Below are 27,219 nucleotides of genomic sequence, written 5' to 3'. Positions count from 1 at the left end.
AAGACATCTCTTTTTGGTAATGACAAACATGCTTTGAAAAAAAAAAAAAGCCAGGTTTTTCTCAGTATACTTTTTTTTTTTTTTTTTTTTTTTTTACAGTACTGGAGTTTGAACTTAGGACCTTGTGCTTGCTGAAGCAGGTGCTCTGCCACTTGAGGCATAACACCAGCCCTTTTTTGCTTTAGTTATTTTTTTTGGATATGGTCTTATGTTTTTGCCCAGGGCTGGCCTCAGACCTCAATCCTCCAACCTTCCACATAGCTGGGATTATATATATATATGCACCACCACACTCAACTTCTTAGTTGAAATGAAGTCTTGCTAACTTTTTGCCTAGGCTGCCTCAAACTGTATTCCTTCTGTTCTCTACCTTTTGTAGAGATTAAAAATTAAAAATTAAAAATTTTGTATAGCTGGGGTTACAGGTATGAGCCACCATGCCTGGCCCTCAACATACCTTTAAAGGTTTTTAAATTGTGTCTTATTTGGTCAAGTTGAGATTTTTAATTTATGATAAAAGTCTACAACTTGATTTTTTAAAAAACACCCACCAAATTGCAAGCCCCAGTTAATAAAGGTTTTAAATGATTAAAATAACAAATCACATATGGATTTGCAACTGTCTGTGGGTTGGCACCCCTAATTCCCACTTTGTTCAAAGGTCAGCTGTACTAGCATACATTCATCAAAATGGCTAAAATGTGAAAGACAACTTCAAGTGTTGGTGAGGGTGTGGAACAACAAACTGAAGTACCACTGATAGGACAGAGATTGGTACTACAGCTTAGAAAAGTTGTTTTGGTGTCTCTTGAATGGATTAATACTCTTTGACCCAATATCACTCCTATACCAGACCAAAATGTATGCACTTATGCACCAAAAGATATCCCTAAGAATGGTTATTGAATCATTATTTGCAATTCCTGAAAACTGGAAACAACCTAGATTAGCTATGGTGTGGTATCTCAGAGCCAAATGAGGTGTATTAGATAGGAAGCAGCAACTCTGTCAAATGCTGTTGGGATTTCCAGTTAGATGAAAAGTGAACTCCTCTATTGGGCTTGTAGGATGCAGGGAGGGCATTTGAGGAGAATTAAGAATTGAAATAAAGTGTTATATTGGGGAATGAGTTGGTTTAAGCACTGGTTAGTACAGGAAAACTTGAAGGTCTGGAGTCTGTTTAGTATAGCAAAGGCATACCTGCTAAAATTAATAGGCCGAGTATGATATTAAATTTCAGACATTTTAAGGGGGAGTGTTACAAGTGCTATGTCCTTTGATGTAAGACACACAAAACTTAGTGTGAACTGCCAGTGGGCGTCCACATCCAGAGCAACATGGATCAGCATTATGTTCTAAGATCTCCAAGTCAGGTGGCTCAGATTTTCCTAGGCTTCATCTTTGTGAAGGGCTTTTAAATGGACTCTTGGCGATACTTGTGTCAGTGATCTGTTCTCAGAACTTTTTTGTTAAAAACTTTTTACTAACATATTGGGGTCTTTTATTTCATTCATTATTTGGTTAACCCAGGCTAAAACAAAAATGTATTATGTAATATAAAATAGAGTACTGAATTAGTGAATATAGGATCTATAACTTCTATATGAAAGACTGTAGACTGCAGGAGGCAAAGAGAAACTGGTCTCTTGTAAAGGAATGAGGATTCCCAAGGCTGTATTGGAATGCTAGTTAGGACGAGCAGTGCTAGGAGAAAAACCACAGAGAGTATTGCCTTAAGTATATACTGGAAACCAAAGGAATAAAATAGCTTGTATTGTGCGAAGCTAAGCATCACAAGATGTAGGTCAGCTGTAACTGAAAATCTGATAAAGAGACATTTTTTAATTGAAAAGAGCAGAGATTTGCTCAAACAGATCCACAAGAGAGAATGGGGCAGTTGTTAGACAAGAGCATGGGTCAAATGGGAATCCAAAAGACAAAAGAACATAGCTTACCTTCCTGCACACTGAACTGCAGGTGTGGACTAAAGGTGAATGTTAAGTAGCATTTGGCAATTTTTCTCTCCAGCTGTTTCTGCTTCTTTTGTGTGCTTTGTTCTCTGTGTTGTGCAGACTGCAGCCTTCTCAGACTTTTTTGTCTCTACCCCAATGAAATTTTAGCTTTTACTTGGCTGCAGTGTTATGCATATTATAATGTATGAAATATGTATAAATAGTTGTACACATTTGTTCAAATATTGCTAATACGCAGGGAAAAATATGAAAGGTTACTTACCAAATTGATAATAACTGTGTACCTTTGGGGAGAAAACCCCAAGACTAGGATTGAGAGAGAAATGAAACCTTTCATATTTAGTGAACACTTACAGAACTCTTATTGAGGGCTTGACATTGTTCCAAATACTGCACATGTTTTAACTCACTTAACTCTGATGTCAAAGGCAGAGTACTGGTTAAACAGGATTAAGAATGAGAAGAACTAAACAATAAAAAGTCCTCAATAATGTGAAAAGACTATCATACAAGCAATTTTAATGACAGCAACTGACTTGAACTTGGATACTTCATCTTCAAGTGTACTTCCTATTTATGATATGTCTGTTAATGTCATATGACTATTGTATTTGTCCTTTTTAGTGACATTTAAGTTTGAGATAGACTTTCAGCCAAATCTTTTGGTGACCAATTTTAAGAGTTTTATAATTGGCCTCATTAAGTATTATGTGTGAAAAAAACTAATGTTGCTAATTTTATTTGATGAAATATGTAAGTAAATAAAATACATTTATTTTCAAAATTACTCAATAAACTGGAATAAATTTTTGTGCTTTTTTAAATTATTGGTGTCACTCTGGTTTTAGGAAGAGTCAGTTATTTTGTACATTTTAATGGGTTTCATCATGACATTTTTTATACATGTATAGAATGTGCTTGGGTCATCCTCACCCCTCCCCAGTACCCTCTATTATGCTGCATCTATTTGGAAATGTGAGAACTAGGTCAGAATCAAGAAACATAATACCGATGGAAACCTCTCATTTAAAATAAGTCAATTTTAGATATCGGGTTCCCTTATGTGTTTTGTCCTAAAAATTCATTTGAAATTGTATGGCTAAGGACTTTCCTCTGACCTGTACCCTGAATCATATTCCTGTGGAATATAAAAATAATTTACTTGCTTTGTAATATTTGAGGGTTTATGCTTTTAATTTTTACAATATTTTGAACTAAGATCTTTTCCTTATTTCCCTAGGGAGTTGGTGTCTCAGTTCACGGTCAGTTCCGAGTGGCTACCGAAAGGACCCTGTTTGCAATGCCAGAAACAGGAATAGGTAAAAAATAACCAGAAAGTTTTTATAATTACTTTTGAATCATCTTCTTTTGATATATTTCAGATTATACCGCAGTTGTTGAAGGATTCAGTGGAATCTTGTGTGAGATATAACAATGAAAGAACTTTTATTTTTATTTATTTATTTATTTATTTATTTTGTGGCATTGGGGTTTGAACTCAGGGCCTCACCCTTGCTAGGTAAGTGCTCTACCACTTGAGCCACTCCCCGAGCTCATGAAAGAACTTTAAAAAAAAACAAATTAAGCAGGAAGGTACCTAAAAGTTTATATTAGCTCAGTCATTATGTCAAAACACCAAAGCAAGAATATTTAACTACAAACACTAATACCTTGTAGTGAATTTTAGATAAAGGATTATTAAGGAAAATTTTCTGACATATTTAGCTCTGTGACCCATTTAAAGTTAATCTTCACATATCATGGGTATAGATTGAAGCTTATTATTTTGTGTATGGAAATCCAGTTGTGCCAGTACCATATGTTGAAAAGGCTCTTGTTTACTCACTGAATTGCCTTGTACCTCTGACAGGTGTCTGTACTATGTGTGCCGATCCTGTGCCAATGTCATATTGTCATATTGTCTTGATTGTTGTTGCCTTATAATAATTTTTGAAATTAGGTAATGATAATCTTCCAAATTTGTTTTTTCTCCCCCCAAGTTGTTTTAGCTGTCTAGGTCCTTTGTATTTGTACATGAAATTTGTCAATTTAAAAAAAAAAAAGTCTTCTGTTGTTGTATTTGGATTGTCTAGAATCTGCAGATGGATAGATGTCAACCTAGAATTGACATCTTAACAATATTATGTCTTCAGACCTTTCAAGCCAGGTATATTTCTTTCAGTTGCTTAAGTCATCTTTATAGGTCTTATACATATTTTTGTGAGATTTATCCATATTTCATGTTTTTTGATATTATTAAACCTTCTGACTTAGGCAAAAGCATTCAGTCTTCTACCAACTAGTTACTACGTTTAGGTTTCTAATAGCACCCTTTATCAAGGGGAGGAAGTTTCTACTCCTGTGTTGCTGAGGAATGGTGTTTGGATTTTGTCAAAACTTTTTTCTGCATCTATGAGTTGATCATTGGTTTTCCTTTGTAGCTTGCCTAATGGTTAATTACTTTTTTCAACATGAAAATATTCTTCATTGCTAGGAAATGTCTGATTCTGATATGATGTGGTATCCTTTTTATATGTTTCTTTTCCTTTATATGTTATTGTGTTTGATTTATTAAAATTTCATTTGGAACTTTTACATCTTTGTTAATGAGAGATTTGGTTTGCAGTTTTCTTGGAATGTTCAGAGTAATGCTGACTTCATTTTCTGGAAGAGTTCATGAAGAAATGGGATCATTTTTCTGTAAATGTTTGGTAGAATTCATCAGTGAGGCCCTCCAGGCTGGGAGTTTTCTTTTCTTGGTAGTACTGGGGTTTGAACTCAGGTCCTCATGCTTGCTAGGCAGATGCACTACAGCTACTTCATTAGCCCTTTCAGGAAGGTTTTTACTTAAAATTCAGTCTTTAATAGATAAACAGCTATTCAAGTTACCTATTTGTTCTTACATCAACTTGGTAGGTTGGGTCTTTCAAGGAATTTGTCCAATTGTTAGCATAAAATTCATAATATTTCCTTTTTATCTTTCTAATCTCTTTAGAATCTGAATGATGTCTGGCTCTCATTTTTGGGGGGGAGGGGCTTTATCATTCAGTATCTTATATTTATTTATTTTTAAAATTTTTATTTTATTCATATGTGCATACAATGTTTGGGTCATTTCTCCCCACATCCCCCACCACCTCCTTTACCCCCCCACCGCCCCACCCCCTCGCTACCCGAAAGAAACTATTTTGCCCTTATCTCTAATTTTGTTGAAGAGAGAGTATAAGCAATAATAGGAAGGAACAAGGGTTTTTTTGCTAGTTGAGATAAGGATAGCAGGGAGTTGACTCGCATTGATTTCCTGTGCATGTGTGTTACCTTCTAAGTTAATTCTTCTTGAACTAACATTTTCTCTAGTTCCTGGTCCCTAACTCCTATTGACCTCAGTTGCATTAAAGTATCTGCTTTAGTTTTTCTATGTTGAGGGCAACAAATGCTGTCTAATTTTTTGGGTCTTACCTATCCTCATACCTCCCTTGTGTGCTCTTGCTTTATCATGTGATCAAAGTCCAATCCCCTTCTTGTGTTTGCCCTTGATCTAATGTCCGCTGTGAGGGAGAACATATGATTTTTGGTCTTTTGGGCCAGGCTAACCTCACTCAGTGATTTCTTCAATTCCATCCATTTACCTGCGAATGATAAGACTTCATTCTTCTTCATGGCTGCATAAAATTCCATTGTGTATAAATACCACATTTTCTTAATCCATTCATCAGTGGTGGGGCATCTTGGCTGTTTCCATAACTTGGCTACTGTGAATAGTGCTGCAATAAACATGGGTGTGCAGGTGCCTCTGGAGTAACCTGTGTCACAGTCTTTTGGGTATATCCCCAAGAGTGGTATGGCTGGATCATATGGTTGATCAATGTTTAGCTTTTTAAGTAGCCTCCACATTTTTTTCCAGAGTGGTTGTACTAGTTTACATTCCCAACAGCAGTGTAAGAGGGTTCCATTTTCCCCACATCCTCGCCAACACCTGTTGTTAGTGGTGTCGCTAATGATGGCTATTCTAACAGGGGTGAGGTGGAATCTTAGTGTGGCTTTAATTTGCATTTCCTTTATTGTGAGGGATGTTGAGCATTTTTTCATGTGATTTTTGGCCATTTGAATCTCTTCTTTTGAGAAAGTTCTGTTTAGTTCACTTGCCCATTTCTTTATTGGTTCATTAATTTTGGGAGAATTTAGTTTTTTAAGTTCCCTATATATTCTGGTTATCAGTCCTTTGATGTGTAGTTGGCAAATATTTTCTCCCACTCTGTGGGTGGTCTCTTCAGTATAGAGACCATTTCTTTTGACGAGCCAGAAGCTTTTTAGTTTTATGAGGTCCCATTTATCTATGCTGTCTCTTAGTTGCTGTGTGGCTGGGTTCCATTGAGAAAGTTCTTACCTATACCTACTAATTCCAGAGTATTTACTACTCTTTCCTGTACCAACTTTAAGAGTTTGGGGTCTGATATTAAGATCCTTGATCCATTTTGAGTTAATATTGGTATAGGGTGATATACATGGATCTAGTTTCAGTTTTTTGCAAACTGCTAACCAGTTTTCCCAGCAGTTTTTGTTAAAGAGGCTGTCTTTTCTCCATCGTATATTTTTAGCGCCTTTGTCAAAGACAAGTTGGTTATAGTTGTGTGGCTTCATATCTGGATCCTCTATTCTGTTCGACTGGTCTTCATGTCTGTTTTTGTGCCAGTACCATGCTGTTTTTATTGTTATTGCTTTGTAATATAGTTTGAAGTCGGGTATTGTGATACCTCCAGTGTTGTTCTTTTGACTGAGTATTGCCTTGGCTATTCGTGGGCTCTTGTGTTTCCATATAAATTTAACGGTAGATTTTTCAATCTCTTTAATGAATGTCATTGGAATTTTGATGGGAATTGCATTAAACATGTAGATTACTTTAAGGAGTATAGACATTTTTACTATGTTGATTCTACCAATCCATGAGCATGGGAGATCTCTCCACTTTCTATAGTCTTCCTCAATCTCTTTCTTCAGAAGTTTATAGTTTTCCTTGTAGAGTTCGTTCACATCCTTTGTTAGGTTTACACATAGGTATTTTTTTTTTTAAGGCTATCGTAAATGGAAATGTTTTCATATATTCTTCCTCAGTTTGCTCATTATTGGTGTATAGAAATGCTAATGATTTCTCTATGTTGATTTTATATCCTGCTACCTTGCTATAGCTATTGATGATGTGTAGGAGCTTTTGAGTAGGGTTTTTTGAGTCTTTAAGGTATAGGATCATATCGTCTGCAAATAGGGATATTTGACAGCTTCTTTACCTATTTGTCTTCCTTTTATTCCTTCTTCTTGCCTAATTGCTCTGGCTAGGAATTCCAGTACTATGTTGAATAGAAGTGGGGATAGTGGGCATCCTTGTCTGGTTCCTGATTTTAGAGGGAATGGTTTCAGTTTTTCTCCATTAAGTATAATGCTGGCTGTAGGTTTGTCATATATAGCTTTTATAATGTTGAGGTAATTTCCTTTTGTTCCTAGTTTTCTTAGAGCTTTTATCATGAAATGGTGTTGGATCTTATCAAAGACTTTTTCTGCATCTGTTGAGATGATCAAGTGGTTTTTGTCTTTGCTTCTGTTAATGTGGTTTATTACGTTTATTGATTTTCGTATGTTGAACAACCCCTGCATTCCTGGGATGAAGCCTACTTGGTCATGGTGAGTGATCTTTTTGATGTTGTTGTATTCATTTTGCCATTATTTTATTGAGGATTTTTGTTCATTAAGGAGATTGGCCTGTAGTTCTCCTTTTTGGAGGTGTCTTTGCCTGGTTTTGGGATAAGTGTAATACTGGTTTCATAAAATGTGTTAGACAGTTTTCCTTCCCTTTCTATTTCGTGGAACAGTTTAAGGAGGGTTGGTATCAGTTCTTCTTTAAAGGTCTGATAGAATTCAGCAGAGAATCCATCAGGTCCTGGACTTTTCTTTTGCGGGAGACTCTTGATTGCAGCTTCAATTTCATTTTGTGTTATAGATCTATTCATGTGATTAATACCCTCTTGGTTCAGTTTTGGATGATCATATGTATCTAGAAATACGTCCATTTATTTAAGATTTTTGAATTTATTTGAATATATGTTCTTACAGTAGCTCTGATGATTTCCTGGACTTCCATGGTGTTTGTTGTTACCTCCCCTTTTGCATTCCTGATTCTGCTAATTTGGGGTTTTTCTCTCCTCATTTTAGTAAGGTTTGCCAGGGGTCTGCCAATCTTGTTTATTTTTTCAAAGAACCAACTTTTTGCTTCATTAATTCTTTGTTTGGTTTTTTTGGTTTCTATTTCATTGATTTCAGCTCTTATTTTTATTATTTCTCTCCTTCTATTTGTTTTGGGATTTGCTTGTTCTTGTTTTTCTAGGAGTTTGAGATGTACCATTAGGTCATTAATTTGGGATCTTTCAATCTTTTTAATATATGCAGTCATGACTATAAACTTTCCTCTCAGGACTGCCTTTGCTGTGTCCCATAGGTTCCAGTAGGTTGTGTTTTCATTTTCATTGATTTCCAGGAACTTTTTAATTTCCTCTTTTATTTCATCAATGACTCATTGTTCATTAAGCAATGAGTTATTCAGTTTCCAGCTGTTTGCATGTTTTTTTGTCTTTATTTTTGTTGTTGAGTTCTAGTTTTATTGCATTGTGATCAGATAGAATGCACGGTATAATTTCTATTTTCTTATATTTGCTGAGGCTTGTCTTGTGCCCTAGGATATGATCTATTTTGGAGAAGGTTCTGTGGGCTGCTGAGAAGAATGTATGTTGTGTAGAAGTTGGATGAAATGTTCTGTAGACATCAACTAGGTCCATTTGATCTATGGTATATTTTAGATCTAGGATTTCTTTATTGAGTTTTTTGTTTGGATAACCTATCTGTTGAAGTTAATGGGGTGTTAAAGTCCACTATGACCACTGTGTTGGAGTTAATATATGCTTTTAGGTCCTTCAGGGTATGTTTGATGAAATTGGGTGCGTTGACATTGGGTGCATATAGGTTGATAATTGCTATTTCCTTTTGGTCTATTTCCCCTTTTATTAGTATGGAATGTCCTTTATCTCATTTGATCAAAGTAGGTTTGAAGTCTACTTTGTCAGAGATAAGTATTGCTACTCCTGCCTGTTTTCAGGGGCCATTGGCTTGGTAAATCTTCTTCCAGCCTTTCATCCTAAGCCTATGCTTATTTCTTTCGGTGAGATGGGTCTCCTGTAAGCAACAAATTGTTGGATCTTCCTTTTTAATCCATTTCGTCAAGCGGTGCCTTTTGATGGGTGAATTAAGTCCGTTAACATTAAGCGTTAGTACTGATAGGTATGTGGTGATTCCTGTCATTTAGTTGTCTTAGTTGTTTGAAGGTTTGATTGTGTGTACCTAAGTTAAGATTACTCTCTACTGTCTTGCTTTTTCTTTTCCTGTGGTTTGGTGCTGCCTGTCTTTTCATGGTTAAGTTGGGTTTCACTTTCTGTCTGCAGAATCCCTTGCAGATCTTTTGTAGTGGTGGCTTTGTGGTCACATATTGTTTTAGTTTCTGCTTATCTTGGAAGACTTTTATTGCTCCATCTATTTTGAATGATAGTTTTGCTGGGTAGAGTATCCTAGGGTTGACGTTATTTTCATTCAGTGTCTGGAAGGTCTCACCCCAAGCTCTTCTTGCTTTTAATGTTTCTGTTGAGAAGTCTGCTGTGATTTTGATAGGTTTACCTTTGTATGTTATTTTTTTTTTCCCTCTTACAGCCTTTAATATTCTTTCTCGGGTCTCTGTATTTGTTGTTTTAATGATAATATGCCATGGGGTAGTTCTATTTTGGTCTGGTCTGTTTGGTGTTCTCGAGGCCTCTTGCATCTGTATGGGCATAGATTTCTCTAGATTTGGGAAATTTTCTGTTATTATTTTGTTGAATATATTACGCGTTCCCTTTGCTTGCACCTCTTCTCCTTCTTCAATGCCCATGATTCTCAGGTTTGGTCTTTTGATGGAATCAGTGAGTTCTTGCATTTTCTTTTCACAGGTCTTGAGTTGTTTAATGCATAGTTCTTTGGTTTTTCCTTTAATTACCATTTCATCTTCAAGTTCTGAGATTCTGTCTTCTGTTTGTTCTGTTCTGCTGGATTGGCCTTCCATTTTGTTTTGCAAGTCTGTTTCATACTTTTTTCTGAGGTTTTCCACATCCTGAGTTCCTCCTCTTTGATGTTGTCTATTTTCCCCCTGAGTTCTTTTATCTCTTTATTAATTGTGTTCTCTGTTTCACTTTGGTGTTTGTATGTGCTTCTATGGTTTCTTTTATTTCTTCTTGTGCTTTTTCAAATTCTCTATTTTTGTTGTCTTGGAATTTCTTGAGTGTCTCCTGTACATTTTGGTTGACCATATCCAGTATCCTCTCTATAAAATTCTCATTGATTACCTGTAGGATTTCTTCTTTTAGATTATTCTTGTGGGCTTCATTGGGTTCTTTGGCATAGTTTATCTTCATTTTGTTGGAGTCTGGATCTGAGTATCTGTTGGCTTTGTTTCCCTCTGGTTCCTGTACTAATTTTTTGCTGTGGGCAAACTGGTTTTCCTGTTTTTTCTGTCTTCCCGTCATTGCCCTTGGTGTTGTTATTGTCCCTGTACTGTGTGCAATTAAGTATTTTCTAGCTTGTAATAATAACAGTGGTGATATTTAGAATGGAAGGGTGAGAGGAGTTGGAAAGCAAAGAAGTTAGAAAAAAAGGGAAAAACAAAGAAGTATAAAAAAACAAAACAAACGAACAAAAGTTTCAAAGATATGAACAGGGAAAGATAGTGTACTAATCATCAGTAAGCTATATAGGCACTAGAGAGACAGAGGATTGAAAAAAACAAACAAACAAATAAACAAAAATCTCCAAGTTCAAATGCAATAAAGTTTCAGTCTTAATAATTTTGGTTTGTCCCTCAGCCTCCAATCCTGGAGATGGTGTGTCAGAAGTAGTTCTGTCCTCTCATCAAAGGGGAAAAAAACCACTACAAAGTGTCCCAAGTTCAAATACAATACAGTTTCAGTAAGTTTTTCAACATGCAGGTGTAGTTCGGTTATTGTCTCATCAAAGGAAGAGAGAAAAAAAATAAAAGAGTCTGGAGACAGTTCTTTGAATGGCTATCTGAGGGTGCAACTCACCTGCCTGCTGCAGTCATCCTACTGTTGCTGGAGGCTTTATTTATGTAGATCTCAGGAGTGCGCTTAACACTCACTTAGCCTAGCAGGCTTTGTTTACTTAGTTCTCCTAGGTACGACTGCCACTGTTACAAGCTTTCCCCTTTCCAAGCACACTGGGGGAGGTGACACTGCACCTGCTTTCTCAGGCCAGTGTGTTTATTTACAGTTCACATGGGAAGTGGGCCTTCCCCCCCTCCTGTGGAGTTTTCCTCCCACCACCACTTTTACAGGCTTTCCTGCCCCTGGTTGCTGGGCGTGTGCCTCCGCTCCTGCCTTCTCCAGCCCGCTTGTTTATTTACAGATCTGTGAGGGATTTTCCCTCCCCTCCTCTTTGGTGCTCAGGGAGCCCCGCCCTCTTTGCTACATGTCTTTTTTGTTGTTATTGCTTATTATTCTTATTGCTTATTTTTTTTCTTTTTTCCTTGGGTGGGGGTCGGTCTGTCTAGGGGGCTATGCTGATCTGGCCCAGTGCTGTCTGTGGGAGTACTGCATGCTCCTTAGCTCACCTTGTGGTCTGCGTCTTCCCAAGCAGTCTGGGCGTTGCTGTCTGGCTGTGGTTCGGGAGCCCTCCTGGTTTGTCTGTTTAATGTGAAGTGGAGATGCTATACGCAGGCTGGAGGTGTGGAGGAGTCAAAGTTTGGCCTCTTCTCGGTGGTTTTTCCTGTAAGGTATATCTCCAGCGTCTCTACAAGATTTTATTTTAGGAAGCACCCTTTCTGCTTCCTCCCTCTAGCTGCCATCTTGGAATCCCCTGGCTCTTATTTTTGATAATTGTTTTTTGTGTCTTTTCTTTTTGTCCCGATAAATCTAATTAGAGATTTATTAACTATATTGATCTGAAAAATCAGATTTTGGTTTTCTAGTCTCCTCAGGTAACATCTTTGTTCGTTGGTTTCAGATGTGGTTATAGAATTCTATTCTGGTGTGATTTTTAATTTTAGTGCAGTCTTAGACTTATAGGGATCTGACCTATCATTTTTCCATATACATCAGTAGAACCTGTACTTCAGGTTTTGAATTTTGATCTTTTCCTAGGCTAGCGATATGTGGTAAGGTGCTGTCTGTGATGCTGCACAGAGGCAGTGAGCTATAGCTGGGGGTCACCCATGTGATGAGAGTAATGACAGATGCTCTGCTGGGTGCTGTGTTGCGATGCTATGATCTTCAGTAGGATAAGTATATTAATACATTAAAATTTTTATTATCTTAAGTTAAATGTACAAAAGGGTTTTATTATGATAGTTATAACATGCATACAATGTACATTGATCAAATTCACTCCATCTGTATTATTCTTTCTTTTTTTAAATTTTTTTATTTTATCGCTTTTACATTTACTCACATGTATATACACTGTGGGCCACCTCCCTCCGCTCCTCCCCATGTTATTCTTTCTTAATCACTTTCTCCCCCATCCTTTTTACAGCTTTTTGTTGATTTCATTGTGCTATTTATATACTTATATATAGTACACTTTTATAATATCCCCCCCATCACCCACTCCTTTCCCCATTTTGACTTAGACTATTTTCAACTGGCAATGGGTTTATTAGGATGTGACCCCATTGTGAGTCAAGGAGCCACCTGTACTTTAAAGATGTTTTCATTGTTTCCTGTGAAAAATCCATTCCTATCCTCATCTCTGTTCTGTGAGCAAATGTATTTTCTTCTCTCTGGTTGGTCTGAAGGTTTTCTCTTCACCTGTTTTCATCTATCTCAGTCTATTTGATTACAATGTGCCTTGATGCACTTCTCTTCTTGTTTCCTTTTCTTTCTTTGGCAGTACTGGGTTTGAATTTAGGGTTTCACACTTGCTAGGCAAGTGCTCTACCACTTAAGCCATGCCCTTAGCCCTTTTTGCCTTGGTTATTTTCAGATAGGGTCTTGCACTTTTGCCACAGTTGGCCTTGGACGTTGATCTTCCTTCCTCCACCTCCTGTATAGCTGGGATTATAGATGTGTACCACCATGCCCAGCTTGTTAAGAAAGGATTTCACTAATTTTTTGCTCAGATTGGATTCTATTGGAGATCTTCCTATCTTTGCCTTCCAAGAAGATAGGATTACAGGTGTGGGCTACCATGCACACCACTTCATGTCTCATGCATGTGTTTATTGAGCTACTTAGATTATTTTTTGTCAAATTTGGAAATATTTTTGCAATTATTACTTCAAATACTTTTTATTAGGTTCTAGACATTATAAATTTTGTTGAGTGTTAGGTATTTCTGTATTCTCACAAATATTCTTGAGTTTTTATCTAGGATAATGTAACTGTTTACAAGGTTTGATCCTTTGAAATGTCTAGGGTTTGTTTGTAGTATTGTTACTTTGTAATAAAGAATTTGAGGAATGCTTTAGCTAGGGTAATGGTTTCTCACTATTAAGGTAAATCTTCCTGGTTTGGCCAGTTGGGAACATGTACCATCTCAGCCCTAAGTGGGTTCCCAGTCATTTTCTGTAATGTTTTCCTGTGCTTTGAGCCTCAGGTGCTTTCCTCACACATATATATTATCTAGTTCTAAGTAAACACTGAAAGGAAACCTGCAACTAGCCAGAGTTTAATTTCTCTTGCTCTCACTGTCTCCCCTCTGGGAATTCTAGATGCCTTAGTCTCCCCATCATTTTCTCAAATGAGGGATCATACCACACCTGGATTCTCTCTCAAGGCATTAAGTTGAAGCTATTGTAGGGTTTACCTTGCTTGTTTTCTGATAATTAGAGACCATTTTCTTTGAGTGACTAATATCCAATGTGTTGAAAACACTTATTGCATGTGCGTCCTTTTTTTTTTTTTTTTTTTTTTAATGAAGTGCTGGGGTCAAACCCAGGCCATGCACATGCTAGGCAAGTACTCTGCCACTGAGCTACATCCCCAGTCCTTCATTGTAGCCCTTGGTCTTTTTTTTTTTTTTCTCCTGTTTTCTTCTTTTGGTGGCACAGGGTGGGAGAGATGGGGATTGAATTCATGGCTTGCTAAGGCGGTACTCTACTGAGTCATACCATTAGCCCTTTTTGTTTTGTTTATTTTTGACATAGGGTCTCACTTTCTGCCTAGGTCAGCCTGAACCTCAGTCCTCCTATTTGTGCTTCCCCTTGTAGCTAGGATGACAGGCTCAGGGCACTGTGCCCAGTCATTTGGTTGAGATGGGGGTCTCAAGAACTTTTTGCCTAGGCTTGACCTTGACTCACAGTCTTCCTGATCTGCCTCCCAAGTAGCTGAAATCACAAGCTTGAACACTGCACCTAGCCTAACCTTGGTTTTTTTGAGATAGAGTCTCACTATGTAGCCTTACTGACCTTGAATTTGTGATCCTCCAGCCTCTGTTTCCAAAGTGCTGGAATTAGAGGTGTTTGCCACCATGCCTGGGTTGTCTGTTTGTATAGTTGTTTCAGGTAGGTAGTAAATCTGGTCCCTGTTAGACCATCTTGTCCAAAATATAAGTCTCCTCGATGGTTAGGTTAGGTTGAATGGTTAAGGAGGCAATCTAAGGAGATGTCCTTTAAGCTGGGATTTGAATGATAGAAAGGAGCCAGCTATTATAAGACCCGAGAATGGAATGTTGTGGCATTTAGAAGAATTGTTTCAAAAATCTGAAGATAAGAATGAACTTCTCCTGTTCAGGGAACCAAATGGAGGCAACTGTGTCTGAATCAAGGGTGGAAGTGATGTAATGTGCTCTTGAAGAGGTGCAACAGCCACCTCCCATGAAGAGTTGATTTAAAGCAAAGCATGATAGGATGAAGTAGGGAGCAACTTGATCTGGTTTACATTTTAATACCATCATTTTGGTGCTTTGAGGAAAATGTTTTATAAAAGGACCAGAACAGTAGCAATAAGATTAGTTAGGTGGTCATTATCTTAGTCTAGAGCTAGTGTCCAGCACTGTAGCCACAAGGTCCTTTTGGCTACTTAAATTTAAATATAACTTAATTGAATTTAAGTTAATTTTGTTTATCAGTTGCACAGCCACATTTCAACTGTTTAATACCCGCATAGCTGGTGGCTACCTCATTGGACAGCACCAATTGCAGAGCAGACCATTTTCACTATATTGCAGCACATCATATGGGACAGCACAGATCTAGAGTAAGGAAACAGCAGCTTGAATAGTGTGGCAATAGAGAATTGAATAGCATGAGTAGGTCTGGAACACATTTAGACTTAACTGGCTTGCTGACAGGATGAAGCAGAGGTGACTCCAAGGTATTTCGCTTGTGCTGCTGAATGGGCAAAGCTGATCAGGGATGGAACATTAGAGTTGAAAAGATGTAAATCAAGAGTTGGGATTGCCTTGTTAACTGATAGATGCTTATTAACCATGTAGTTATACCTGGAAGACAGATCTAAGAGTTTGGTATTCAAGGGAAAAGGCATAACTTGATTTGGGAGTTTATTAGACTGCTGGGGTTTCAAAACAATGTATCATAGACTGAATGACTTAAATAACAGATGTTGAGTTCTGGGGCAAAAGTTAAAGATTAAGGTGTCAGGAGGCTTGGTTTTTCCTGAGGATTCTCTCCATGGCCACCTACTTGCTATGTCCTCGCATGGCCTTTTCTCTGTGTGCATGCATCCCTGGTATCTCTTGTAAGGACACTGGTTCTGTTGGATTAGGGCCCCTCCCTTATGATATAAATTATCTGTGACCCTATCTCCAAATATGTTCACATTTTGGGTTAGGGCTTTAACTTAAGAGTTTTGAAGGGACACAATTCAGTCCATAACAAGGAATAATCAGCATATAGATGTTACTTAAACCATGGGAGCTAAGGAAAATATATACATAAGGAAGAAGAAGTAGTCTAATATTAAGCCTAGGCTCTGCAACACTTAGCAGCCAAGCAAAGGAAATAGAGCTAGCAAGGGAAACTGCAAGAAGCAGCTATTGGGGGTGGAAGGTGAACAGGTGGGAAGAGGGAATATGTTCTAGAAAAGACCAGAGAGGGTGTTTTCACTTGGGCAGAATGCTTCTGAACTGAGCCTCTGGGGCAGGAAGGACAATAGAGTGTTGGGCAAATGAAAGATCAGGTGGCTAGAGTTTAGTGAGTGAGGAGTAAGATGTAATAGAGTTGATTAAGATCCTCGAAGACTTTGGTAAATCTAAGGGAAATAAAATGGGCAGCTGTGGAAGGGTTTTAGGAGTAGAATACAAGATTCTGATCAAAATTTGTGTTTTAAAAAGATCACTCTGGCTATTGTGTGTGGAGAACCTTTGGTAGAGGAATTAAATAGGAAGTGGTTACTGATGGCATTAAAAGGAGTGGTATGAGAGAATGCATTAACAGTGAATGGTTGTTCTCTTTGTGGAGGTAGGTGATTCTAGGAGTAGATGGAGTCAGGAGTTCAACTTTAGACCTAGCCAGTTTGATGTACTAAGAGAGATTTTTATTTTCAGTAGCATGATACTTAGTCTTTTAATTCTAGAAACTGGAAAAAAATTTGAGGGCTTTTAAAAAAAATCTCAACTTTACTGAATTAAACAGCTATAGAACAGTTCTAAGAATTTTTAAACTAGAGGGTTGGAATTGTTTAAGGAGCTTTTAAGTATCAAAAAGTAATATACTGGCCATTATTTATGTACATGCTATTTCAGTTGTTACCAGTAGGTGGGGAATATTGAAAATACTGATGATTAAAAAAGTAAATGCAAATGACTTTATTAGTTATAAACTTGCTCCTTTAGCAAAACTAATGGCTGTTGCACCAATCTTTAAATATCTAGAGTACTACACAATCCATATAGTTTGGGGGATGATTTAAATGATGTTAATAAATTTCTCATAATAGCCCTTGGATTATGTATGTTTTTCCTATATTTATCATCTGTAAAGAAGATACTATTTCAGTTTTTACCTGTTTCAGAGATTCTTTAAAAGTATTTTAGTGGAAAGAAAATTCAGGTAGCATTATTACTTGTAATATATAAAACATTGTGCTATCAGACAGTTTACTGACTTCTATATGAAATAGGAGGACTTTGAAAAATATCCAAATTAATTTAGTATGATTTATAGCAAGTTTTTGTGATACTGATTGCATTGTGTAGTATTTAGTTTAATAATGTTTATCCTGTAGGTTCAAACTCCAGAGAGAAATAGCTATGTAACTTAAATCAGTTATAGTTATCTTCCATTTGAGTCATTGTTATCTTTTTTGGTTATCTTTAATTGCAGGACTATTCCCTGATGTGGGTGGAGGTTATTTCTTGCCAAGACTTCAAGGAAAACTGGGCTACTTCCTTGCATTGACAGGATTCAGACTAAAAGGAAGAGATGTGTATAGAGCAGGAATTGCTACACACTTTGTAGATTCTGGAAAGGTAACTGTTTGGATGTTTGTTTTGTATTGGAAGGCAGTATGTATGAGAGGTTGAGATCATAGGTTTTTGGTTGATATGGTGTGAATCCTGTACTTCTATGACCTGGGGGTAAAGTATGTAAACTTCCTAGTCCCCAGATTCCTCATCTATATCGGAGATAGACTTTTGAAAGATTCTCTTAGCTGTGAGTTTCCCTAGTGTGTTTAAAATGATTGCATTATAAAAATATAGTTTATGACTTTTCCAAAGCATATGTGCTATAAGGAATACATGTTACTTTGCCTTTTTTCTTTTTTTTTCTAACTGTGTGGCCAGTTTTCTTAGTACATGATAGCATAGTAGCAAACAGTATGTAGATAGTTAGCCTTGGTTTTAATCCTAGACTGAATTTGGCCTCTTTCCAGTTTTTCCATCTGCAAAAGGGGGATGATCATCATAACTGTTGAAACTCCTTGTGTTACATGTAGCATCAGTAAACCAGTTTGAGGTGGTTTTGCCCCAGAATTCCCAGCAAGCAACCTGGGCTTTATTCTGCTTTAACTAGTTAGTTTACACTGGCTGAATTGGATTATCTTATCTCTGAACCATATCAGTGGGTGGACTACAACGACAGCCAGTCTGTCCTATGCAATGCTCTCTATCTTTGGAGCTGTAGGGTAAAGTGTGCTTCCCGGGAAGCACGTAGTCTTCACATGAATATTGATCTTGAAGACGGTGTTTTAGGATAGGGGAAGGAAAAATTTAAAAATTAAATTTGAAAATTTGTGTTACATGTTTAGTTCAGTAACCAGTACATGGTAAGCATTCAAATTTTAACTGTATATATTTTTTAAAAGGCAGCACACACGCATACAATTTTAGAGGTGACCAGAGTTTTTCATTGAGATCTTTTACATTTCGCAGCATGTGTCCACATACTCACTTCATAGCATTCTTCTGTTTGGGGTCCTGATACCAAAGATTGCTTTGACCCTTGGACATTGTAGGAATCCATAAGGACTTTTAACAAATTATAATTCTTTAATCTCATGCATCCTCGTTGGCCTGTCAGACATTGAAGTTAAAACAGTTTGATACCATAATTGTATTGTTTTGTTGTAAATAGAATTCTTTTTATAAAGGTGATAAATTGGCAGTTTTATGTTGTCAACTTTGGTGTAGTTTCTCACACTGTTATGAATCCTGTACAATGCATGAAGTATGCAAGATTAGAGGCTGTCCCTGTGCCCAGTTATGAGGCCCTCTACCACATTTGAAATTCCAGATTTTTCCCATATTGTGAGCATCCTCCATCATGCTGAGTTGGTAGCTGTCTCTTCCTTCCCTTGAGCTGTAAAAGGAGGCACACATGGGCCCTCCATTGTCTACTCTGGAAGTGATGCCCTTATATATAGTGGACTTAGTTAAGCATAAGAGAGAAAGCTGCTTCACAACTCTTTCCCCTCTCTCCAGCTTGCCCAATGATAATATCTGCAGCAGCTACACTGCCAATCTCAGGGCACATAGAAGATAAAAAAATGAGTAATACACATTAAGGATGATGTGAAAGGAGGAAGAGCTTACCTGTAAGAAGGAACTAAAAATTTTTCAAATAGGTTGCAGTTTGCTGGTCTTAACATGAGTATTGTCAGAAAAAGGCATTCCAAATAGAATAGAATAAACAGAATGAATAAGCCATTGGGCCAGAAAACATTAGCTGTGCTTTGGAAACCGCAAAAGGTCCCATTTGGTTGTGGGTCAGGTTTCTGAGAGGTTAGAGGAGAGGTAAGAGGGCTGTGTTATTGTGACTAGAGTATCCACTAGTTATGTGGCAATTTTACTTAAAATTAATTTCTAGCTCAGATCTTTGGTTGTAATACAGATTGAGTATCTTTTATCTGAGATGCTTGGGACCAGAATTGTTTTGGATTTCAAACTAGGGATGCTCAACTTGTATCACATTTCAAGTGTTCCTCAGATTCTTCCATTTCTACCCATTCCTGTGCAGGCAACATTTGTTGTGTGGCAATGTATTTGCATTCAACTTTAGTCCACATTTCTTTCAGTGACTCAGCTTAAGAGAGAGCATCATAATTTTGCTAATAAAAATAGATAAAAAGATAGGGATTCTAAAAAAGAATAAGTGATACATTTAAAAAGCTTTCTGGCCAGGCATCATGGCTTATGTCTATAATACCAACTACTTAGGGATATCAGGAGATTAGGTTCAAGGCCAGTCCAAACAAAAAGTTAATGAGACCCTATCACAAACAAATAAACAAAAACAAGCCAGGTGTGTTAATGTGCTACTGTGGTCCCAGCTACTGAGGAGGTGGAGGTAGGATTGCAGTTCATGGCTGGGTTGGGCAAAAATGTGAGACACTATCTGAAAAATTAAAGCCTAAAGGTTTAGGGGGTTGGGGGGAAGGGCGTTGTTCAAGGATAGAGCACTAGCCTACTAAGCTTAAGGCTCTAAGTTCAAACCCTAGCACTTAAAAAAATTAATAATAACTTTCTATGTTTTTATGAAGTTTCAAATCTGTTTTCCTTTTTTCTTCTCCCCTCCTACCTTTAGTTACACATGTTAGAGGAAGATTTGTTAGCCTTGAATTCTCCTTCAGAAGAAAACATTGCACATGTCTTAGAAACCTACCATACAGAGGTACTATTGTCAATGTTCTAACCTTAGGTTTTAATTCATTGGGAAAGTAAAGTGATTAAAAAATTAGCAGTTGGTAAATTCTATAGTTTGTAGGTATAAATCGGTGTACTAGGGATTATTTACTTTAAAGCTTGGCGGGATGGTCAGCACTACTCAATTGTTGTGATAGTCAGCTGGTAAGACATCTTCTTAACGTACTTGTGAACTTCAGTTCATGGCCTTTTAGCACTTGGAAGAACTTTTTACATTGCACTGTGACATTTTTGTATCAAAGGCTGTGTTCACACTATTTGTGAGATGTTAAAGTGAAGCTCTGGTATGTCTCGCTAATAAAATATATTGCATTGTTTAATTCTTTACTTACATTATTTAACTTAAATTTTCTAGTACAAGTCATGAATCTATTCTATACAACTTCTCGTTACATATTGAATATGTGCATTTTTCTAAAACTCAACTAAAATTATAATAAAGGAATTTTTAAAAAAGTATAAATCCACAATCAAACAGATAATACAGTGTCAGACATTAGAAGGCAATATACTGGCAGCTTGAAAGCAGAAGGATCAAGCACCTAACTTAGACCTGAGAATGCTGTAGTCATCTTGCAAAGTGGGAAGCCAGTAGGATACAATCTAATTCCTGCCCTAGACTCTTCTGAAGGAATCAGGAATCTTTGAAGGCTGGGTACAGGGGTAGGGATGTAGCTCAGTAGAAAAATGTTTACCTAGCCTGCATAAGGTCCTGGGCACTGTTAAAAAGAGAACGAGAAAGACTAGAGTATGGGGTGGGGCAGAAAAACAGGAAGATTGCTTTGATTTTTATAAGAAGCAGTTAGGCCTCCAGAAGTCCTGTACATCTAGGCAAGGGCAGGAGTGGGTGAGATGCTATACTGAAAAGAGTCAGAATACACCAAACAGAACCAGTGTAGACTATCCCACTCCTAAGCAATACATTGGAAGAAAAAGAAACTCTATAGATGCTACATTCACAGACCCCTTGATCACATATCCAGGCAGTTGCCTGATCATATATAATGCATCATACAATTGATAGCTGTGGTTGACATTACATATAAATTTACTAAAGGTAAACAAGAAACAACAAGTACTAAACTTGTAAGTATAGGATGGAAGAGGTGTAATCTGTATGGCACAAGTATATATATTTCTTTTAAACAGTGTTAATTGATCAAAGGTCAGTGTAAATAGAGCTAGAGCTGGTACTTCTGGTAAAAAGTATCGTGTCCAAAGCAAAGAAGGATGTGTGGAACTCTATTGTACTTTGGTGTGATCCTGCACCACCTGCAGCTAAGTTATGTGTTCTACACTGTAAGAATGACCATGGTAAACTGGGACTTGTTCATAAAAAAAGATCTAGATTATGAGGGACACAAAATTGTACCATGTGTGGAAATGAAAGGTGATTTTATTTTTTGGCCCAAAATTAAATTTACTAGTTGTTGTAATTGTCAAGCACTTGTGAGCTTCTTCCTGAGTTGCTTTTTTTTTCTTTTTTTCGGCCACTGGAGGTCAGAGCTGCAGGGATACCAGGGATGATAGTAGGAATTTCTGGTTCTGTGGAAATTTGTCAGGATAAACTCTCAGGTCCCTCTGGGCTTATAGATACATTTAGATGATAATATATGTAATTTATATAATGACACAGAAATTAAAACACTTTCTAGACTAGAGTACTACACACTGTCTGAATTTTGAGCATATGGCAGTAGTTATTTATGAGACTGTTAGGTATAATTTTACTGAAAGTGATAATCTGTCACAAAGTACGTAATTAAATATGATGTTTTTAAGGATTTTAAGGAAATCTGAGTTGCTGCAAATTATTTCTTTTCAAACAGTCCAAGATTGATCGAGACAAGTCTTTTATACTTGTGGAACACATGGATAAAATAAACAGGTACTTAAAAAGAGATCTCAGTTATGTCTGTTTCTTTGGAAAGAATCTATTAAATTGAATTTGCTAACATTGTAATTATATTGTATTTTATAATGCACCAAATTCTGAGATCAGATAGCATAATGCTTTTATTTTTGCTTATAGTTGGAAGTGACTTCTTGCCCACTCTTTCAAAGAGAAATAATCATTATATTTAAGTAACCTTCCAAATACTAATTCATCTTAATGCAAAATGCCTTTTTTAAAAGTGAGGAGAGAAGCTAGAAAATAGTAATTAACTTTTATCTTTGTCAGATCATCTTCTCTAGAGATCTTAATAGGCCAGTCGGGAGAAGGGTTTGTGTAGTGCTTTGAGAAACTTACAGACTGGCATAAGGAAAGAAGAGTAAGTACACTGTTGGAAAATAATATATCTATCTCTCACAGTTGAGAGGTTTATTTACATTTAATTTCCATCAATGCAAGAAAGCAAAAGAAAGATATATTTTATTTTGCACTAATGATGGTAGACTGCAAACACCCTTATTCATGGAAGTAATACTCGATTTCATTTTCCTATAAGATATGTTTTGGTCTGGGGGTATGGCTTAAGTGGTAGAGTGCTTGTTTTTTAAGTGTGAAGCCATGGATTCAAACCCTGGTCCTATCAGGGAGGCAAAAAATGTGAGAATTTTGGTATAGCACCTACCTAGCAAGTATGAGACTGGAATTCAAACCCTAGTACTGCCAAAAATTATATTTTGGACTGGAGGTATGGCTCCAGCAAAGCACCTGCTATTTTTAATAGTTTTAAAAATTCCTAGGTGAAGCCTGCATTCAGATTCATTGGTGTCTTAGAAATAGACAATCACTTGCACATTGGTGAAATCATGTTTCTTTTTTTTTTTTATAGTTGCTTTTCAGCCAATACTGTGGAACAGATTATTCAAAATTTACAGCAAGATGGTTCACCTTTTGCTCTAGAGCAATTGAAGGTAATACATGGATCCTTTCTGCCCTATGGTAAAGTCTCAGGACAGAGAACCCTTGGAGGGTTGTCAGTGCTCCATTGGAGTGATATAGTATCTCAGAAAGTAGTTTCTCTAAATGTTGACCTAAACCCAGTTGCCATGTTGAGGTTACAGTCAAGCTGATTTTATGTTCTTTGAATGTAACAGAGAAGGATTTTAGTAACCAATGTTTCATTTCCAAACAATCCCTCTTGTCCCATGGGGGTAGCTTTTAGGAACATTACAAGTATTGGGTGACTGAAGAATGGGTGAAGAATGGGTGACTAATGATGTATTGCAATTGTGATATTAATTTTAAATTCTGTTTAATATGCAATATGGGCTTTTAAAACAAGAAGTTTCATGAAAAAGTGATCTTATTTAAACTAGAAAGGGACTTCATCTACCCGCCATAGCTAAATCTTAAAGTGTTTCTCAGAGTCAGGGAGATTTTGATTCTTTTGTAACATCGCTGATAATAGGAGAAGAAAAGTTGTTTTGCTGTAAGTGTGTGTGCACTAGATATTGACATTCAACCTATCATAGGATTATGAAACTAGGAGTATTTCAGAATTTTAGGCAGAGGAAAGAAAAAGTATGTTTCCTTATACTTAAAACATGCTTTAGCTTGTCTTGATCTGATAGTATTTTTCTATTTGTAGGTCTAGTGACAGCATTTCAATTCTCACATAACTTACTGATAAAAAATTTTAATTTTAATTTGCCTATGAAGGTGAAAACATTTCCTCATTGCTACTGTGTTCTTAAGGGAGAATCCCAAGTAATTTTGTCTCCTAGGACCTTATCCAATATCAGAATTTTATAAATTTCAAAAACAGGTTACCTGATTCTTACCGAATAGCTAGTAGTTGTAGTGCCTTAATGCTCTGTGTGAAAGGGCCATGACTATTGCCTCTCCTGAAGTGTCAATACATAGCAGATGCTCTGTGGCATGTGTAGGATTGAGGTTACAATGCAGATCATTTGATAAAGAAAAAAGAAGCTGACTCTTCAACATATAGGAGACAACTAATTTTTTTTCTTTTTCTTTTATTATTCATATGTGCATACAAGGCTTGGTTCATTTCTCCCCCCTGCCCCCACCCCCTCCCTTACCACCCACTCCGCCCCCTTCCTCTCCCCCCCATCCCCTCAATACCCAGCAGAAACTATTTCGCCCTTATTTCTAATTTTGTTGTAGAGAGAGTATAAGCAATAACAGGAAGGAACAAGGGGTTTTGCTGGTTGAGATAAGGATAGCTATACAGGGCATTGACTCACATTGATTTCCTGTGCGTGGGTGTTACCTTCTAGGTTAATTCTTTTTGATCTAACCTTTTCTCTAGTACCTGTTCCCCTTTTCCTATTGGCCTCAGTTGCTTTTAAGGTACCTGCTTTAGTTTCTCTGTGTTAAGGGCAACAAATGCTAGCTAGTTTTTTAGGTGTCTTACCTATCCTCACCCCTCCCTTGTGTGCTCTCGCTTTTATCATGTGCTCATAGTCTAATCCCATTGTTGTGTTTGCCCTTGATCTAATGTCCACATATGAGGGAGAACATACGATTTTTGGTCTTTTGGTCCAGGCTAACCTCACTCAGAATGATGTTCTCCAATTCCATCCATTTACCAGCGAATGATAACATTTCGTTCTTCTTCATGGCTGCATAAAATTCCATTGTGTATAGATACCACATTTTCTTAATCCATTCGTCAGTGGTGGGGCATCTTGGCTGTTTCCATAACTTGGCTATTGTGAATAGTGCTGCAATAAACATGGGTGTGCAGGTGCCTCTGGAGTAACCTGGAGACAACTAATCTTTGAAGGGTCAGGTAAATTGGAACACTGACCACTCTCTCACAAGTAAAAAAAAGTTATGTGAGTACAGAATTGAATCAATATGCATTTCTGCATAATAATCTAAGTCCTAATCATTAATCAAATTTTCCAAAATATTGGTGTGTTCCCTTCTTAATGATTGAAGCAATAGCATATGAGCTCTGTGAGCTCTCTTCATATTCTCTTTGATTCCTCTAACACGTTTCTTACTTCTTTGCCAAGGGAAACATCCCCATCTGTGCTCTCATTCCATCCACTATGAGTTAACTGTATTAGTCATTTCCCTTTTCAGTATCTTCAATTTTACCTTCTTGAGTTACTAGAACATCTTATTTTCTATTCTTTTACCCCTAAAAAAAAGGTTTAAAAGTCTGCCTTTGCCCCTGTTTCCCCTCAAGTTACCTTACTTTGTCTTTCTCCTTGCCATCAAAATTACCCAAAAAAGTTCTAGGTCACTTCTTTTACCTGATGTGGTGTCCTCTTTCCCATCCTTTTGCTTATTGACTTCTTTTCAGCCGTTGACATTTTCTGACACATTTATAGCTCTGCATAGTTAAAGGAGGTAGACTTTGGATTCCAGCTCTTTGCCTTTCTTTGTGACCTTGGATAATTCATGTCAGGGCCTGCTTCCTCATCTATAAAAGGGACATACCACCTCTTTTCCATAGTGTGATTGAGCATGTTAAAGTGCTACTCTGAGAGCTGAGATAAATGTGCTCAGTAAATATTCCTTCTTTTCCCAGTTTTGCTAGGTTTCTGACAGATTGTACTATCTGTACTACCTTGCTGTCTGTGAGGCAAGCAATAGTATCACCATTTTACAAACAAGGACATGATCAGTTATCCAGGAAGCAGGATGTTAATCTTTATGCTAAATTGCCAGCATACAGAGTTGCTGGAAACTAAGGACCCTTGGGTTGTGAGTATACCATTTTCTTCCTTGATATCTCATACAAAGATATCTTTTGATAGTTAATATTTAATGAGATGTCTGAATGAACAGAACACTTTGAATGAGGTTTTCTTCCCATATTTGTGTATGTGTGACAAGCATGGATAAATGGGGCCTCTGAGTGGCCTTTGTTTTTGTGAAATTAATTGGTAGTCAGTCAGCAGAGAAAGTATAACAAGAGACTATTTTTTGTTTTTAAAAATCCAGCTGGAACCAAGATACAGAAACCATAAGCAGTGAACTATAATGGGTAGTGCTGAGGAATAACTGTGGCTCACCCACTATAACACTGTTGGTAAGGGAATTGCAGCTTTTGTCACCTTGCAGATTAGAAAAGCCAAAAGGTGGCTATGTTGTTCCCATAAATATACCTTTTAGCAATGTGAATGAGGTTCTTCCAAGTTTTCACCTGAGATGATGGGGGTTTTGCTCCCACTAAAGATTATTAGTGGATCTTTCAGCAAAATGAACCTGTGGTCTGCTAGCAAAAGGAAAGTCCTTAGCAGTGTGCAGGCTGCTGTGCAGAAGTCTTCATCTTCATAGTCTGCAACCAGAGAATCAGGAACATGAAGTAGGGTTGCTTTCAGGGCCAGTCTGTGGGCTCATGTCCATAAAGTGCCTTGCTCAGAAGACTGAATTCCTTTGAAGAACCGTCCATAAAAACCCTTACTTGTTTGTTTTCCCTTCAGCAGCACAGTGGCTGCAAGTTGTTACTGATCTTCCCTAAGCTTTTCTAGCATCAGTTCTGGTAGTGCTAAGGAACATACTGTTCTACCCACTCAGTCTCTTCCTTGAATCTGTTTGCCAGACTCAGGATGCTGCAAAGAACATGGAATCATTTTCGGGGTTGGAGGATGGTATTGGGGTTTTGAACTCAGGGCCTCATGCTTGCTAGGCAGGCGCTCTACCACTTGCGCTATGATCCCAGCCCTTTTTTGCTTTAGTTATTTTTCAGATTGGGTCTCATGCTTTTGCCTGGGTCCAGCCTCAGACTGTGATCCTCTTACCTATGCCTCCCCATACCTGCGACCACAGATGTGCACCACCTTGCCCAGCTTGTTTGTTGAAATGGGGTCTTGCTAACTCATTGCCTGGGCTGGTCTCGATCTGCATTCCTCCCAATCTCCACCTCCTGAGAGCTGGGATTACAGGTGTGTGCCACCATGCCTGGCCCCTAGAACATGGAATCTTTTTTTTTTTTAATTCATATGTGCATACAAGGCTTGGGTCATTTCTCCCCCCTGCCCCCACCCCCTCCCTTACCACCCACTCCGCCCCCTCCCTCTCCCCCCCACCCCCTCAATACCCACCATAAACTATTTTGCCCTTATTTCTAATTTTGTTGAAGAGAGAGTATAAGCAATAATAGGAAGGAACAAGGGTTTTTGCTGGTTGAGA

At 37.5% G+C, this 27,219-nt stretch overlaps 1 protein-coding gene across 7 annotated transcripts in view; it reads left to right on the top strand.

Moving 5' to 3' along the window:
* Positions 1–27,219, top strand: part of Hibch (3-hydroxyisobutyryl-CoA hydrolase) — a 102,064-nt gene that overhangs the window by 44,831 nt on the left and 30,014 nt on the right. For 6 of the 7 annotated variants that reach the window (XM_020179890.2, XM_020179891.2, XM_020179888.2 and 3 more), the window contains 5 exons: positions 3,214–3,292; positions 17,338–17,483; positions 20,038–20,124; positions 21,986–22,044; positions 22,937–23,018. In XM_020179890.2, the coding sequence (XP_020035479.2) occupies positions 3,214–3,292; positions 17,338–17,483; positions 20,038–20,124; positions 21,986–22,044; positions 22,937–23,018 (453 nt within the window). The remainder of the gene's footprint in view (positions 1–3,213; positions 3,293–17,337; positions 17,484–20,037; positions 20,125–21,985; positions 22,045–22,936; positions 23,019–27,219) is intronic. The other variant, XM_074071270.1, reaches the window with a different exon arrangement.

The sequence above is a fragment of the Castor canadensis genome, chromosome 4 (genome assembly GCF_047511655.1).
Source record: "Castor canadensis chromosome 4, mCasCan1.hap1v2, whole genome shotgun sequence".
NCBI classification, from domain to species: Eukaryota; Metazoa; Chordata; class Mammalia; order Rodentia; family Castoridae; genus Castor; species Castor canadensis.
The sequence above is the reverse complement of the archived record's forward strand: the minus strand, read 5'-3'. Positions and strand labels throughout refer to the sequence as shown.